Here is an 18,974-nt window from a genome sequence, read left to right as displayed (position 1 = left end):
AGCTCCATAAGGGGCAAAAAACCTGTGTGTTTTGTTTACTGTTGAATCTCTAGTTGTAAAATATTGTCTGTCTCATATTAAACACTCAGTAAATATTTATTGAACATTTCAGGTGTTACCAATAGAACTTTTATTTTTGAAAGAATAGCTATAATTACTAGATGTTTGTGATTTTTACATTTTATTTAATGTTTGGTTTTTATTAGAATTGTGTACATTAAAATACAGTATTTATAATGATAATCTAAACTGTTTGGAGTCAAAATAATCCCAATGGTAAAATGGAATTAGAATTTTGGTAATAATAATTATGATGGAATTATGATGCTGGATAATGTACTGAATATCTAGTCTATCTTACAGTTGGAACCTACTCAAAATACTGAACTTATTCCTAGCTAGAATCAATGTGTTATTTCACTTATTTCATGTCCAATCAAACCATAAAATTACATGAATCATTTCAGTCAAATGAGGTGGATATAGACCACAGTTCAATTTCTGCCTGGGTAAAATATAGTGAGACCTGTCTCAAAAACAAGCCGGGCATGGTGGTACACACCTGTAATTTCAGTTACTCCCAATTACTTGGGAGGCAAAGATAAGAGGATTGTAATTTGAGGCTAGCCCAGGCAAAATGTGAAACCCTATCTGAAAAATAAACTAAAGGCAAAAGGACTGGTGGTATGGTTCATGTAGTAGAGCCGTCACCTAGAAATATGAGGCCCTGAATTTAATCCCCTAAAACCCCAAATATTTAATAGGAGCCTCAAAATTATATTTAAATCTTCCTCACCCTCATACTTAGTCCTTTTGAATCTGCTTCCAAAAAAAAAATCTTCATTCTTACTGCTAAGTAAAAGCCTTTACTTTTTTCTCCCAATAAATCTTTCCCATATGCTCTGATTTAAAACACCAATTTCCCTCAGTTAAAAATGTTTTCCCTCAGGCTCTATACATGTTACCTATTCGGGTTCTGATCTTGTACAACTAGACCACTTAGCCTTTGTGTTTTTGTTATTTTGTTTTTTCTTGTTGTTTTGGTTTGGTGTTGGTGCTGGCCCTGGGGCTTGAACTCAGGACTTGGGCATTGCCCCTGAGCTTTTTTTTTTTTTTTTTTTCCTCAAGACTAGTGCTGTACCACTTGGAGCCACAGCTCCAATTCCGATTTTCTTTTCTTTTTTTGTAAATTGGAGTTAACAGTCTCATAGACTTTCCTGCCCAGGCTGCATTCAAACCATGATCCCCAGATCTCAGCCTTCTGAGTCCCTAGGATGATTGTCATGAGCCACTGGCACCTGACCAGACAACACATAGGCTTTAATACTAGGCTTCTCTCTCCTAGCCTTGGTCCCTTCTCTCACTCACTGGATTACAATGAAGGGTTTGCTTCACTTTTCCCAGATTCCCATACCTATTACAGTCCTTGACATAGATGATGCTGGATAAATGGTAGCTGTTTATTAAGAGGAAGGTAAAAATGGCATAGGTGTGAATACAAAACTGGGCAAAAATATGGTTTTTAAAGGGAAAATACTTAACCTTGCAGAAAAAGCAGTGATGCCCAGATGACTTTTTTTGTGTGAAATATACTGCCTCTGTATGTGTGTGTCTTACTAGAATTTAGGTTTTTGGGGGTCTGGCACTCTGTCACTTGAACCACAGATCCACTTCTAGGTTTTTGCTGGCTAACTGGAGACAGACAGTCTTACAGACTTGCACCCAGGGCTGGCTTCAAATCATGACCCTCAGATCTCAGCCTCCTGAGTAGCTAGGATTAAGCCATGAGCCACCAGTGCCCAGCTCCCTTTCTTTGTAAAAGCCATCCTGTATCCCCTTGAGACTGAAAGTAGCTCTACTAGTATATTGAGTAGGAATTTTAGTTATTAGAAGTATTTCTTAACCCTGGCATCCCTTGCTATCTCCTGTATGTGGTAGATTCAGTCTCTTTATCTAATGTACTTCATTGACTCTGCAGTGCCCCTGTAGACATTCAAGTATTCATGTAATAAGTCATATGTCACATTTTAAAATGTCTAATGCATAAAGCAACAGGTACAGGAAATGAGATGTGAATGAAATTAAGCTCTTGCTATCTTGTTATATTTTTAGTGAGGGATAACCTACAAGGTCAGCTGCATAAAGTGGAATGATTTTAATTGTACACTTTGAAGAATTTTTACATATATAAACATCTATAACCACCATGTTTATGAAGTTTCCTTCATGCCCTTTCCTAATCTGTACTTCTAAGCCACTATTCAGGTTTCTGTCATCAGAACCTCCTATCGTAATGGCCTTTAAATTTGTAACTGGGCCCCTCTTCTCATAATCCTAGGGTAAAGAACAGCTGGGCTGCCAGTTTTTTAACCTAACCAAAAAAACTAGCTGTTTTCCATGTTGAGAGCAACTGAAAATTAGTGATTTAGACTGCCTAGGTGTTACAAATTAATTTACTGAAGGATAAACACATGCTGTTAAACAGGATGGAAAAATATGAAGAACTTCTTTTAATAACTAAAAGAGCTGTAGATAGCTATTCTACTTACCACATAGGGTGTGTTTATACTAAATAAAATAATGTCTAAGAGACACTAAATTGTGTGGTGCTACATTGTATGTATCATATGGCCCAATTATTCTCTAGTCCCAGCATTATTCTTTTTTTATCTAATGTCCAATAGAAAGCATCTATTATGCTTTATTAAAAAACCTGAGATGAGTTTGGTTTTAGAGTGAATAGTTACTGTCCAGATCTGGGGAACCTTCTTTGAGCCTCTTTTTCAAAACTATTTCCTACCCGAAGTGTCAGCTATTGACTCACTTTTTAACTCCTATGACACCCAGTTTCTTTGCCACAGTTGGTTGATTATGAGTTGGGAGCTGTTTGACTCCAATGACATGCTTTCATTTGTTTTATCTTCATGGGTTGAATATAAAACGTAGGAAATTAGAGTATTCTTTTCATCACATATATAAAAAGTTTCATGTTATTCATTATTATAAGCTGAGTAGGTACTCAGTGATAAATGACAGTTGTGTACATCCAGTTTCATACAAATGACTTAGTCAAATTAATATTTTAACTAGAACATCATAGGATTTAATTAAAGCACAAGTTTAACAGTAGAATATAAATTATTAAAAGTATCATACCTTACATCTCATGTATGTGAAAAAAGACCAAAAAAGTATGTTCTCACCATCCCCTTTAATAAACAAGATATAACTAAAAAAATCTGTTCTAAATACAACTTTAAGACAAATACCATATGCTAGAAGGATTGTAATCCTGTAGTCTGAAACTATTTTCTACAAGTTCAAAGAATTACAGATAAAACATTATATGAGTAAAAAATATAAAATAGTACAAAATGTTGGTTCTTCAATAAATTGTTTTCAGGGATATTAAAACATTTTTGGTAAAATATTCATTGAATTTCATCTTTGCCATTTTCTCCTTAACTTTTATTACCTAATAAAAACATTAGTTTCCGCCGGGCGCTGGTGGCTCACGCCTGTAATCCTAGCTACTCAGGAGGCTGAGATCTGAGGATCGCGGTTCAAAGCCAGCCCGGGCAGGAGAGACCGTGAGACTCCTATCTCCAATAAACCACCAGAAAACCGGAAGTGGCGCTGTAGCTCAAGTGGTAGAGCGCTCGCCTTGAGCTGAAGAGCTGAGGGACAGCGCCCAGGCCCAGAGTTCAAGCCCCACGACCAACAAAAAAAAAAAAAAAAAAAACATTAGTTTCCTATCTTGGCTCTGGGAAACTGCTGCAATGAAAATGGTTGTGTTGGTGGCCATGTTTGTGATCTATTGGATAAATGCCCAGGAGTACTGCTTTCCAGAGTGGTTGAACAAGTTTACATTCCCACCAATAATGTAGTATTGTTCCCTTTTGACCACATACCCACCAGCATGTTGTTAGTTTTCTTAATAGGTAATCTTACTGGGAAGAGGTAGAATTTCAATGTTGTTTTGATTTGCATTTCTTTTATGGCCAGAGATGTTGGACATTTCTTCATATGTCTATTAAGCCATTCTTATGTCTTTTGAGAAGTCTCTAGCTCTTTAGTCCACTTATTAATTGGGTAGTTGTTTCTTTGAGAGGTTATGGGGGTGCTAATTTTTTGAGCTCTAAGTATATTTTAGATACAAGGCCCTTGTCTGATGCAAAACTGGAAAAAAAAAAAACACCAAAACTCCCATTCTGTGGGTTTTCTATTTATCTTGCTATGTCCTTTGCCATGAAGAAACTCTTCAGTTTGATGCAATCCGTTTATCAAGACTGTGATTTGTTGTGATTCTGGATCTTAGGAAGTTTTGACCCGTGCCTAGGAGCCCCAGTGTTTCCCCTACCCTTTCCTGTAATATTTTCATGATATCTGGCTTTATATCAAGGTCTTTGATCCATTTAGAATTGACTCTGGTGTACAGTGATACATAAGGATCTAGTTTCAGTTTTCTATATGTGTATAGCTAGTTCTACCAGCATTTGTTGAAGAGGCTTTCTTCCAACCTGTGTTTTGGGCTCCTTCATCAAATATTAGGTGACTACAGTTCGGTGAGCTCATTTCTGGGTCTTCTGTTCCATTGGTCCTTGGGCCTATTCTTGTGCCAGTACCAAGCTGTTTTTATTATTATGGCTTTATAAGAGAGTTGGATGAATGGCTCCAGAAAATGTGGTATGTATATACAATTGAATTCTATGCTTCCATCAGAAAGATCATTTGTAAAGAAATGGAAGGACTTGGAAAAAAATTATTAAGTAAGCCAGACCTAAAGAAACAGGTTGCATGGGTTCCCTCATTTGTTGTAAAACTAGAATTTGCCTATAAGTCTACACAGACACACTGGATGGTAAAAGACAAAAAAAAATACACTTGGACATAAATTATACAGGACTCTAGACATCCACACAGTGAGACCAACAGAGGATATTCTTAGGAGAGTTCACAAACATTCAATAGCAATGTGATCATATAAAACGATATTTATCAAAATGAACTCTTAAGAAATGGAATCCAGAGGTTTTTTTTTTCTCCTTTGTTGCCATTTTTGTTTTCTGTGCCTTTTGTCCTGTATGCAAGTTTATCTGTTTTGAGAAGAGTAAGGGGGAAGAAATGGTGGGACTAAGTGCGAACAAATGCAGCAGTGATATTCACTAGACACTATGTTGAAAATGAGGTATGCAACTTGTGGAGTAGTCAGGAGGGAAAAACTGGGAGAAAGTGAGGGAAGGAAGGGGTGACACTGTACAAAAACAAATGTACTCATAACTTATGTAACTGTAACCCCTCTGTAATGATAAAAAAAAATTGAGAACCTAGAAGTAAAAATTATTATAATAATGAAAGTAAAAATTATTATAATAACAAAAACATTGTTTTCCATAAAATGTACAAAAAGAGATGAGCATATTTTGGGATGCACTTGTGGAATTGAATCTCATGAGGCTTGGTGACTACTTGTTTTTTTACTAGGTATTTAGCTGATACTGTTGGTCACTGATATAATTCAGGTAGGATGAGTTGGAAAGAAAAAGGGTTGGGGTGATGAGCATTCTTAAATGAATAAAACCTTTGGAGGTGACTTCTGTTTTACAAGTATGTACTTTGAAATACCGTTGGTAAAGGATGGAAGGAGTGACATTGACCAAGGTACATTTTACTCGTAAATTGATATGATAAAATGAAACCCTTTTGCATGACACTTTAAGATAATTTTTTAAAAAAGAAAACAAACATTAAGCTGAATGTGGTGGCACATGCCTATATCTCAGCATTTGGACATGAGGCCAAGAAGGTAATCTAAGCCCAAGAGTTTAAAACCAGCCAGAGCAACACAATCAATCACATGGTCTATAATGAGTTCATATTGTAGCAGAATAGCAGAATTTTGTCTTAGATAGTAATATGGAGGTACTGGAGAAAAAGTGGTCTTTCAGAGTTCTCATGTCTGTTTAGCTGTTCAAAGTTGAGCTTTGTATTAAAACGTACCAGTATTTTTTAAATGAAAACATGCCTTTTGTTGTACAGACTATTTTATGACCTTTGTATTTTCTTAGTAATGCAATAAATGGAAAAAATTCTAAAGCCCTTGCTAAAATCTTATTTGACTTTTAAACATCAACCATATTCTCTTAATATTTATAGCATTTTCCTTAACAAGGAAATGCTCCAAACAGTTCTTAGAAACATTAAATTTTATGGAGAACTGAAGTGACTTTAAAGACCTTTTTGGGGGGGTGGGGGAGCCTTATACAACAGAAAATTTCTTTTACAGAAGGTAGAGTCAGCAGGGCACAAGTATGGTTGGTCCTTAGAGGCACTCTGGGCTTGCAGATGGCTGCTCTCAGCATCTCACATGATGAGAAAAGGGAGAGAAAAAAATTTTAATTGACAAATTTTGAAATTTTCTATCCTTTGACCAGTATGCTCCTCAGTTCTTCTCATCTGCACACCAACCCTCCAAGCCAGAAAACCGTTCCACTCTGCTTCCATTGAGCTCAACGTTTTTAGACTCCACATATAAATAATGAAGTATCTGTCTTTTTGTGCCTTGATTCTTTCACTTCTCACAGTCTTCCAGGTTCATCTATGTTGTTACAAGTGACAGGATTTCCTTTCATAACTGAATGTGTGCTATGTACCACATTTTTATCTTTTTAATGTGCTGTGAACTTGTGTTTTTAGTATTCAGATTTTTTTTTTCCAACTGGCGTATGGCTTAGCTGTATAGTTTGCCTAGCAAGTTCAAAGCCTAGAGTTCAAACCCAAATACCTCCTTGCCCCCACAAAAGACTTTTTTAAATCTATGTTAATCCAAGACAATGGTTTGAAATTCTTTTTTAGTAATGTCTGGCTTTGGTATCAGAGTGAAGATAATCTTGTAAAATTATTACTCCTCTTCATTTTCTTTGGAAAAATTTGAGAAACATTGGTATTGCATCTTCTTTGTTTGACAGAATTTATCAGGTGCTAGGCTTTCTACTTTTTTTAAATGGGAGATTATTCGTGACTCAATTAATTATTGGTCTGTCCAGATTTTATTTATCTCAATGATGTGATCTCGGTAGATTGTATGTATCTAGGAATTGATCCATTTCTTCTTCTAGGTTATGTACTTTATTAACATACAAGTTTTTTGTAGTCTCTGGTGATTCTTGTATTTGTTATATTAATGTTTTTTTAATATTCCTCTCTTTTTCTGCCTGACTCTTTCCCTTTCTGAACAATTCAGGATAAAAGCTATTTGCCTGTTCTATGAATTACTTAATATTATCTGTTCTGCCTAAAGACCTACATTAATTTTTAATCACTTGTGTCTCCTATGAACATTTAGAATAAGTATTTATACCTGCTTACTCTTTGCTTAAATTTTGTATATCAGGAAAATAGTTTGCTAAAGAAATTCTCATTTTTTTTCATATTTCAGGCCCACTAGGTTTTTTGCTTTGTTTTGTTAGTCATGGGGCTTGAACTCTGGGCCTGAGCACTCTCCTTCAGCTCTTTAGCTCAAGGCTAGCACTCTACCAGTTGAGCCAGAGGGCCACTTACAGTTTTCGGGTGGTTTACTGGAGATAAGTGTTTCATGGCTGTTCCTGCCCAGCTGGCTTTGAACCACGATCCTCAGATCTCAGCCTCCTGAGTAGCTAGGATTACAGGCGTGAGCCACTGGTGCCTGGCCCACTGGATTTTTTTCCCCAAATATACTCATTTTTTTTATAAACATACAGAAGACTGTCCTAAATTACTTGAATCTCCTTTGTAAAAACTCTCAAAACTGAGAAATATCCAGTTTTTACATTTTCATCGGTTTATTTCTAGTATTATCTGTTATTGGAATCAGGAATGTTTGGTATAATTCATATATGATTAATCACATGGTTTCAAATTAGTAAGCTGACTTTTCCATGTTGATTAAAACAATTTTCCTAATGCCTAAAGTCAATCTTTGTGTCTATGAACTTTGGTTAGAGATGAAAAATAGTTGTCAAACACTGTCCTAGTCACATATCCTAAAAAACAATAGCAAAAAAAATTAGCTGATGGAAATTACACTTAAATCTGAAATTTTAGTGAGCCTTTCTGAAAATTTGCTCAATGACATATATTTTTTGTAGATTACTGTATTTAAATATTTTCCTTCATGCTATTAATCATCTTATTAATAAATAATTGAGAATTTATAAAAAAAATATTTTCCCCTCTCCCCCTTTTGGTTCCTCAGTCACTACGTTCCAAAAGTCAGGGTTCATGCTGTGTAACTGGGATCCGCAGATGTCTCCATCACAATAGGTGATGACAGTAAGAATATATCAGAAAGGATTCTAGAGACTAACTCATCAGTTCTAGTTCTGAATATGGAAGTGGCTAACAATTTTAGGTGTCATTTAACTTTTTATTCTTTGGTTTCCATATTTAGAGAACCTGTCTATTATTAAAAATCTTATACCTGGGCTGGGAAGGTGGCTCAGTGGTAGAGCGCTTGCCTTGCATGCCTGAAGCCCTGGGTTCGATTCCTCAGCACCACATAGGCAAAAAGAAAAAAGCCGGAAATGGTGCTGTGGCTCAAGTGGTAGAGTGCTAGCCTTGAGCTGAAGAGCTGAGGGACAGCGCCCAGGCCCAGAGTTTAGGCCTCACCACCAGACCCCCCCCCCAAAAAAAAATCTTACACCTTTCCACTTCAAAATGATTCCAATTTCTCTTTGTTTAGTATCTCAAATTCTCAACTCTGAGATGAAAGTTATCAAAGGCACTTGTTTTCCTTATTTAAGAGATTTATGACTATCTCTTAGCAAGGTATTCCTCAATTCCTAAGGTTCATTTTCTCTCCACAGGAGAAATGTACAGACCATTTTAGCATACCAAAATAGTAACCTGAAGTCATTAAGATTTGTGACAGATTATACCCCAAAGTACTCTCATTGGTAACAGCTTCCTTGAAGCTTATCAGGTAAAAAAATTAATGATGTCAGGTTTGAACTTTGTATCTCAGAATATTATAGATTAACTTTAATTCAGGTAATTTAAAATTTTTTGGAACATAATTTTTAAAGGTAGTATGTCTCTTGTGGAAGAAATCTTGCTGAGAGAAATTACAATTTCTGAGTTCAACAGAGTATTTTGTGAGTACCTCTTTGAATGAATTAAGAGGAAATGGTTTCATTACTCATAGTTTGATTTGTGGGAGAGAGAATGAGAAAAATTTTAAGACATTCTTAGAACAATTCAACACAAAATATACATATATATAAATCCTGAGATGTTATAACAGATTTTAAAACAGATCAACATGATCTAAATGGTTTCCAAGACACCGTTATGGAGGGTCAACAGCCATTTTCCAGGATGTCCACATTATGACAGGAAATCTCTTTGTTGTGTTAAAAATTAAGTCAATCATCCAGAGCAGGTGGCCAGTCAACATCTACAGACTAGAAGAGACAAAACAGTAATTAAAACAAGTATTCTGGTCACCATATGATAATAGTTTTAATATAATGCAACAGAAGAAATTAGATTTGATGGAAAGAGCTACTGAATTTAATACTTCTGAAGTTCATAGCAGAAATATTTGTCTGGGGGCTGGGACGGTGGCTCAGTGGTAGAGCGCATGCCTTGCATGCCAGAGGCCCTGGGTTCGATGCCTCAGCACCACATAAGCAAAAAGAAAAAAGCTGGAAGTGGCACTGTGGCTCAAGTGGTAGAGCGCTAGCCTTGAGCTGAAGAGCTGAGGGACAGCGCCCAGGCCCAGAGTTCAGGCCCCATGACCGGACCCAAAAAAAAAAAAAAAGAAGAAGAAGAAAAGAAATATTTGGCTGGTCTGTTTCTGAATGAACTAGCAATATTTGATTATTTGTCTAGTTAGTAATTGTATCTCTTGGGCTGGGAAGGTGGCTCAGAGGTAGAGCGCGTGCCTTGCATGCCTGAGGCCCTGGGTTCAATTCCTCAGCACCACATAAGCAAAAAGAAAAAAGCTGGAAGTGGCTTATGGCTCAAGTGGTAGAGCACTAGCCTTGAGCTGAAGAGCTGAGGGCCAGATCCCAGGCCCAGAGTTCAGGCCCCACGACTGGACCCCACCCCCCAAAAAAAGTAATTGTATCTCTTGATTAATAAGACAATAGAATACACTTTCCATAAGCATTCAAATTCAGATAATCAGGAGTGGTACTGTGGTTCAAGTGGTAGACCACTCACTTTGAGCAAAAAAAAAAAAAAAAACTCAGGGACAGCTCCCAGGCTTAGAGTTCAAGCCCCAGGATGAGCAAAAGAATAATTAAAATACTATCAAATTCAGATAATCATACCAGTTTTTCCTCAGAAGATTTAACAACTTTTATTCTAATCATTTTCCTTCAGCTTTATATTTAAGAAATCTAGTCATGAGTCATTTAACAATCATGCTACACTTCTGAGAAATGCATTAAGTGATTTCATCACTGTAAACTGAGGACTTACTCTAAAGCAGCTATGACATCTCTAAGTGACACTCTTATAAAATCACTATTGACTGGAATAGGATTATGTGGTGCAGGGCTGTACTCAATTGTCTATAAACCAATAGCCTTAGTTATAACTTAATAAATGAATATGAAACATCTAGAACTGAAAACAAGATCTTTTCACTTCACATTTTTAATCCAATTCATCTCTACCTCTATGTACTTTCATTTTGCTCTACTAGACTAAAACCTTAAAATAACAACCACTTCACTTTTGTCTCCACCTAAACAAATCACACTCCACAAGTGTCAAGGTACACCTTGTCTTAAAATAGAAAACTTATTTTAAGAGAAAGCTCTTTAAAAATAAATCCAGCTAGATATTGGTGGCTCACATCTGTAATCCTTGCTACTCAGGAGACTGAGATTTTAGGATTACCATTTGAAGCCAGCTTTTGCAGCAAAGTCTGTAAAACTTATTTCCAACTAACCACAAAAAAAGCTGGAAATGGAGCTGTAGCTCAAGTGGTAGAGTAGTAGCCTTGAGCAAAAAAAGCTAAGAGACAGCTCCCAGATCCTGAGTTCAAGCCCCAAAACTGACGCACACACACACACACACACACACACACACACACACACTAGCTACTCTGGAGGCTGAGATCTGAGGATCACCCTACAAAGCCAGCCCATTCCTTGAGACTCTTATCTCCAATAAACCACCAGAAAACTGGAAGTGACGTTGTAGCTCAAGTGGTAGGGCACTAGCCTTGAGCTGAAGAGCTCAGGGACAGCACCTAGGCTCAGAGTTCAGGCCCCTACTGACCACCACACAAAAAAATTCAGTGTACCCATGGCTTTTTTGTTGTGTTGTTTTTGGTTGTTTTGTTTTTTTTTGTCGGTTGTGGGGCTTGGACTCTGGGCCTGGGCACTGTCCCTCAGCATTTCAGCTCAAGGCTAGTGCCTTACCACTTCTGGCTTTTTCTACTTATGTGGTGCTGAGGAATTGAACCCAGGGCCTCATACATGCAAGACAAACACTCTTACCACTGAGCCACCTTCCCAAACCCCCACAGCTTTTATTGATTCTTAAATTCTAAAACATACAACTATTTACTAAAAGTATTGTTTTCACTGATCTATTTCACTTTCAGATTAGTAAAGCCCAAATAACCTGTATTTTACAAATCTCAAAAATATAGTTTGGTAATTTTTCAGCACATAGATAGAAAACAACCACCCATATTTATATTGAGTGGTTTCTCAAACCGAAAATTACACATCAGTAGTCACAACTGTGTGTTAAGGGCAGGAAGGGTAGGCACAGAGCACTGTTTAAAACTATTAAATGTGAACCCAGAAACTGATGGTTTACACCTATAATCGAGCTACTCAGGAGGCTGAGATCTGAGGATCATGGTTCAAAGCCATTCTAGGCAGGAAAGTCCATGAGACTCATTTCCAATTAACTAGCAACCTGCTGAAAGTGGAACTGTGACTCATGTGGCAGAGAACTAGCCTTGAGCATAAAAGCTCAGGGACAACACCTAGGCCCTCACCATGACCTGGGGTGTGTGTATGGATATATATCTATATCTATATAACATATATATCTATATAACATATATATATATCTATATATAATATCTATATAATATGTAATATATAATATATAAATATATATTATTATTAATATAGATTAATATTTATAGATATTATATACATAATAGATATATCTATATCTTATATATCTATATATCTATTATATATATATCTATATATCTATTATATATCTATATATCTATAATCTATATATCTATTATATGCATAATAGATATATCTATATAAAATATAATATATATCTATACATAGACAGATATGTTACAGGTGACCCCAGTGGATAATCAATCCAAGGCTGAAAACCCATTCTGTGATTCTAACATTCGTAAGCTATTCTATAAATAAATGAAAAAAGATGATACAGACTGAAGATGTGATTCAGTGTAGAGTGCTTGCCTAGTATTTGTGAGGCCTTGTTTTCTATCCTCAAAACCCCATCACACACACACACACACACACACACACACACACAAATGCAGTTAGGATTTTCTTTTCTTGTCTGCCTGCTTGCCTCTCCCTCCCTCCCTCCCTCCCTCCCTCTCTCTCTCTCTCTCTCTCTCTCTCTCTCTCTCTCTCTCTCTCTCTCTCTCTCTCTCTCTCTCCTCTTCATTTTTTTTTTGCCAGTCCTGGGGCTTGAACTCAGGGCTTGAGTACTATCACTTGAGTCACAGCAGCACTTCCGGCTTTTTCTGTTTATGTGGCTTCATGCATGCCAGGCAGGCATTCTACCACTGAGCCACATTTCCAGCCCCTAGGATTTTCTTTAACAGAGGACTGTCTTCCTTAAAATCACAAGTCTCATTGAAGAGGCTCCCTGCAACCTTGAAGGCATTTCCCTGCTGCACTGCAAGAACTATATAAAATCTAACTGAAAGCACTTGGGAGAACTGGTAAAGTAAGCATGATCATTTCATTGCCATATTGTTTGGTTTATTTTTTTTGTCAGTCATGGGGCTTCAACTCTGGGCCTGTGTGCTATCCCTCAGCTCTTCAGTTCAAGGCCAGTGCTCTACCACTTGAGCCACAGCACCACTTCTGGTTTCCTGAGTGGTTTATTAGAGATAAGAGTCTCAGAGACTTTCCTGCCTAGGCTGGCTCTGAACTGCAATCCTCAGATCTCAGCCTCCAGAGTAGCTAGGATTACAGGAGTGAGCCCCCAGTGCCTGGCCTGCCATATTGTTTTTACATTGGACAATATAACCACTTCTTAACTTTTAAATTATTCCCAAGTGAAAATCTTAACCTCTCCTAAGATTTTGTGTGGGTGTAAGGGTAGGCAGGAGCTTTCCTCCTAACCAGCGTTCCATCAAGAAGCATAAATTTGTGATTCAACATACTAATGCTCAAATGAAAAAAAATTAGGGAGAATTACCAAAAAGATACATTGTTCTAATTACTGCAGAATTTAACTTGTCTCAGTTCAAACTGTAAGAGCAGAAAGTGTCATCACACGGGTCACTTACTGAACTGCTTTGAACTACATCATGGAGATCCCTCAAGAATGGTTTTGTTTTATAATGTTTTGTTTTAGACAGAATCTTGCTAACTACTTCAAGCTGGCCTCAAACTTGTGGACCTCCTATCTCAGTCTCCCATGTGCTGGGATTATAATCATGTCTTCCTTGAGAATCTCATTTCCTTCTTGTGTCCCAAATACACATTTCTAAGCAAGCTGCTTTAAATTCTTTTTAGTTTTTTGCTGGTACCAGTACTTAAACTCAGAGCCTCACAATCTCGCGTGGCTTGTTAGCTCACAGCTGGCACTCTAATATTGAGTCATGCCTCTAGCATGGTTTTTTGCAGGTTATTTTGAAGATAAAATTTCCCAGATTTTTCTGCCCCGACTGGCTTCGAACTGCAACCTCTGAGACTCAGCCTCCCAAGTACACAAGATTATAGGCATGAGCCACCAATATCTGTCTTGCATTCTTTCTAAGTGCTTTTTGTAAGTCAAGTCATGAACTTTCAGAACTTTAGAAGGCCTTATTTATTCATTAATACACATATGAACATACTTTTTTTGGCTAAAATTCTTAATAAAATAGGTGTGGAAAGGAGCCCTCTAGAGTCCCAAAGGACATTAAACTTTTATTTTCCTTAGTGATTTGAGAGTTCAATCCGAGTTTAATTTGCAAATCAGCAAATGATGGTAACTGATTCCAATGAGTAAATTTGCTATGTATTCCACAAGAATCATAAATGTTATCTTAGTCACAGGTGGTGATGTGTGCTTATAATTTCTGAGAGACTGAAGCAGGAGGATGGTGAATTCAAGGCCAGCCTGGGCTATGTAAAGAAATGTTTCAAAGAAATATAAATATCACCTGATGTGGAAGAAATAGTTGGATTGTCAAAGCTCATAAAATTCACAAACCTTATAAACCATGATAATGACAGTTTGCCTTGTGAAGGTTAAAGTGTGTGTGACTTTAAGTACCACTATTCCACAATACTGAAATATGTGAAATTTATGTAATCACCTAATCTCAAAAACAAAAAAGTTTCAAGCAGGTGTCAGTGGCTCATGCCTCTAATCCTAGCTACTTAGGAGGCTGAGATCTGAGGATCACAGTTCAAAGCCAGCCCAGGCAGTAAAGTCTGTGAGACTCTCATCTCCAATTAACCACCAGAAAACCAGAAGTGGCACTGTGGCTCAAGTGGTAGAACACTTACCTTGAGCTGAAGAGCTCAAGGACAGCGCCCAGGCCCAGAGTTCAAGCCCCACAACCAACAAAAAGAAAGAGAAAAGAAAGAAATATTTCAAAAAACAAACAATAACAATACTAATAAGTTAACAATAATAGTGATACCTTATATTTAAAATAAAAATTCAGATAACAGTCCCTCCCTGCAATACAATGCAGCAGTAAGATTTTTTTTTAATCATTTTTCAGATACTTGTAAAGGTTGTGCTACTTGGCTTAATGTCAAAGGACCTAACTGGTTGAATTTAATTGATATATGCATCCCACAACAAAACGATTTACCTCCACATCCAGCTCAAGAATGTCTGCAGTCACATTCATCAGAGAGCAAATGTTTGGTTTGGTCCTCCCAAAATCTCCATGCACAAACTCTTTAATGTAGCTGGGGTCTGTTTAAGGAAAGTGAGGATAGCTATGCAATCCCAACTACTGAATGAGATTTTACAAGTGGAAGGGAATTAATAAAGAAAAAAATGTTCTAAAAGGTCATTTCTGAGCTCTGACTAGCGGAAGCGTGTGCCTCAGAAAATTAGCTGCGGCCAAGTGGTTCTCAGGCTGGTAGTCACTATTAACCCTGGGACTTGTGTTTACATTAAACTTAGCAAAAGCCGTGGCTTTTTTCTTTTCTTTTTCTTTTTTAATAGCTCATCTCAAAATGAGATAAGCCAAGTTTGAGGCTAGAGTATGGCTCAAGTGGTAGAATGCTTGCTTAGTCAACATCCGTTGAATGAGTTAAAACCCGTTTCATTCAATCAATCAAAACGTCAAGTTTGGGCATGGATTCTAAAAATTACAGTTCAGTGCTTTTTTAAAAAAAATATAAAAGACAAGTTTCTTTGGCACAATTTCCATTTTGTCATCCTTTGGGTCCCATTATTCATTAATTGACAATTGTCATCTTACCAGATGATAGGATTCCATGGGATCACATACAAAGCAACACCAGAGATGGCTCTCCTTGTAACATAACCCAGTGGCAGGCAATTAAGATGAAGGGACAAAGATAATATTAGTTTAGATTTGACAAGTCCTTTACAAGAATTATAAATAGATTTCAGTACTAGTTGGTTGTTAACATGAACTTAGTTCTAAAGAACTGGCAGAGTTCAAACCCCACGACTGACAAAAAAAAAAAGAACTAAGTTCTTTTTTTTTTTTTTTTGGTGGCTGTGGGGCTTGAACTCAGGGCTTGGGGCTGTCCCTCAGCTCTTGATCTCAAGGCGAGTGCTCTACCGCTTGAGCCAGTGCCACTTCTGGGTTTCTAGTGCTTTATTGGAGATAAGAGTCTCACGGACTTTTCTGCCTGAGCTGGCTTTGAACTGTGATCCTCAGATCTCAGCCTCCTGAGTAGCTAGGATTACAGGCATGGGCCACCGGTACCCGGCCTAAGTTCATATTTTTAAAGGAACAACTTTGTATTTCCCGCACAGACCTTTTAATTTTAGAAGGGAATAATTAATTTTGGAACTTGTCCCTAGTAAGATTATACTAGTAAGAAGGCAAGGCATTTATCACTTCATGCTATTGGGTCAAATATACATGTGTGTGTATTTGTGTGTGTGTGTGTGTAAATTCACACATATATTTTTGTGTATACATATCCATCGATATATAGGCAATTATATATATTATATATACACATATGTGTATGTGTATACACATACACAAGCTAAAAAACAAAGCATGAGCTTTAGGATATGGACATTGAAACTCTGAATCCCAAATTTTTCTAATTATAACACAACCAAAATCCTGTAGTCTTTGAAAACAATATAATGTCAGGCTAGATGCTGGTGGCTCACAGCTGTACTCCTAGCTATGGAGGAGACTGAGATCTGAGTATCCTGGTTCACAGCTAACCTGGGCCAACAAAACTGACAGACTCTTATATCTAATTACCCAGCAATAGAATTGAAAGTGTGACTTAAATGGAAGAGTACCATACATGGATGAAAAAGCCAAGTAAGAGCTCAAGTCCCTGAGTTCAAGCCACCTTACCAGCACAGAAAACAAGAAAATGGGACAAGGTCAGCACAACTTGACGTAAATGGTTAACCAAGTTGATACAGGTGAAATAAATGATATGTAATGTAAGTGCTTTGTTGTTGTTTCACAAGGCAAATAGAAAAATATTCTGTTGTTCTGGGCCATGTAAAGTAACATTGACTGTGCTGACACATACTTGCATTCCCAGTATCTAAGAGGTTGAAGTAGGAAGATCACCTGAGCCAGGAGTTCACCATGAGCTACACCGTGAGAGCTCATCTCAAAATTTAAAATAAGGGCTGGGAAGTTGGCTCAGTGGTAGAGTGCTTGCCTTGCATGCATGAGGCCCTGGGTTCGATTCCTCAGTACCACATAAGCAGAAAAAAGCCGGAAGTGGTGCTATGGCTCAGGTGATAGAGCACTAGCCTTGAGCTGAAGAGCTGAGGGACAGCGCCCAGGCCCAGAGTTCAGCCCATGACCGACAAAAAAAAAAAAAAATTTAAAATAAAGTAGCAGCATTCCCTCATATCACCTGTGTTCAAATGCTTGAAATGCCAGAAAGACCCAAATGTTGTTGTGAAAATACATAAGAATAGAGGATTAAGGATTTGGTCGAGCAGTAGAACGACTGCTTAGCAAACGCAATGCAGAGTTCAAATTCCAATACTGCCCCCCTGGAAAAAAAAATGCGCAGGGGCACAGAAATGGACAAAGGATAAACAAATGCAGCAGTGGTACTCACTAATACTATGATGAAAACAAAATATACAACGTGTAGGTGGGGATAAGAGGGAAAATGTGGAGGAGAGAAAGGGGAGGGATAACACTGTCCAAAAAGAAATCCATCCATTACCTGACTTGTGAAATTGTAATCCCTCCATGTATCACATTTATAATACAAAATTGTAAAAAAAAAAAAAAAAAATTTAAAGAAGTGCAGGTGGAAAATGAGTTAATGAAAGGTATTTTGTGAGTAGATCTATGTGCTAGACATTATGTAAGACACACATTAATTGAAATATAAACCTTAGCAAACACAAATGGGAAAAAAAAAGACCTCAAATAAGCCAAAAGAACGATTCCTCTCTAATACCCTTTTCCTAAGGCCTCGCAGACCAACCTGAACCTGTTTTGTGGGGCGGCAGCAGCACTCCCTATAGGAGTCTGCTTGAGAGCACCGCAAGCAGAGGTGAAAGGATACGTTCCAGCTTGAGTCTTCAGGTAGAGGCGAAAATGATGCTCATCCATGTAGTGCGCCTCCATGGAGTGGATGACACGAGTTCGCACAGCTAAAGGCCTTCGGTGGAGGACCCGCAGAGGTGTTTTCTGGTCAATCTTTAAGTCCTAGAGGAGAACATGACACCTTTCTTAGCTTCTACACTACTACACATAGCTCAGTACAGTGCTTTCTCCAAAGGACTCAAAGGGTAGGAAATAACAAATGCTAGAATCAAGTATCCTCAGTCTCAATGAGACTTCTCATAATTATTCACTTTCTAGACCTACAAACCCAATCATTAAAAGAAGGACTGGGGCCTGGCACCACTGACTCATACCTTAAAACCTAACTACTCAGGAGGCTGAGATCTGAGGATAGTGGTTCAGTCAGCCTGGGCAGGAATGTCTGTAAGACTCTTATCTCCAATTAACTACCAAAAAAGCCAAGAGTAAAGCTCAAGTGATAGAGTGCTACTTTGAGCAAAAAAGCTAAGGGACAATACCTAGACCCTGAGGTTCAAGCCCCAGTAGCAACACACACACACACACACACACACACACACACACACACACACACACACACACACACACACACACACACACACACACACACTCACACACACGGTTCAAGCCCCAGTAGCAACACACACACACACACACACACACACACACACACACATGGTTCAAGCCCCAGTAGCAACACACACACACACACACACACACACACACACACACACACACGTAAATGATCCTGAAGGCCTCTTCTGCTCTAATATTTAAAAAAATCAGTTAGGACCTTGTAGTTCTATCTTGCCATCAAGAGTTCTTCTAGGGCTGGGAAGGTAGCTCAGTGGTAGAGTGCTTGCCTTGCATGCATGAGGCCCTGGGTTCGATTCCTCAGCACCACATAAGCAAAAAGAAAAAGCCAGAAGTGGCTCTGTGGCTCAAGTGGTAGAGTGCTAGCCTTGAGCTGAAGAGCTGAGGGACAGTGCCCAGGCTC

General features: G+C 37.9%; 1 protein-coding gene across 4 annotated transcripts in view; it reads right to left on the bottom strand.

Annotated features, from left to right (window-relative positions):
• Nucleotides 1–3,107: 3,107 nt before the first annotated feature.
• LOC138835950 (tRNA pseudouridine synthase Pus10) overlaps nt 3,108–18,974 on the bottom strand; it is a 73,052-nt gene continuing 57,185 nt past the window's right edge. For all 4 annotated transcript variants that reach the window (XM_070034530.1, XM_070034529.1, XM_070034532.1 and 1 more), the window contains 3 exons: nt 17,958–18,100; nt 15,053–15,152; nt 3,108–9,440 (listed from right to left, as the gene is read on the bottom strand). In XM_070034530.1, the coding sequence (XP_069890631.1) occupies nt 9,402–9,440; nt 15,053–15,152; nt 17,958–18,100 (282 nt within the window). In that variant the 3' untranslated portion in view covers nt 3,108–9,401. The remainder of the gene's footprint in view (nt 9,441–15,052; nt 15,153–17,957; nt 18,101–18,974) is intronic.

Source organism: Dipodomys merriami, unplaced genomic scaffold, assembly GCF_024711535.1.
Source record: "Dipodomys merriami isolate MVZ:Mamm:240054 unplaced genomic scaffold, mDipMer1.0.p SCAF_242, whole genome shotgun sequence".
In the NCBI taxonomy this organism is placed as follows: domain Eukaryota; kingdom Metazoa; phylum Chordata; class Mammalia; order Rodentia; family Heteromyidae; genus Dipodomys; species Dipodomys merriami.
The sequence above is the reverse complement of the archived record's forward strand: the minus strand, read 5'-3'. Positions and strand labels throughout refer to the sequence as shown.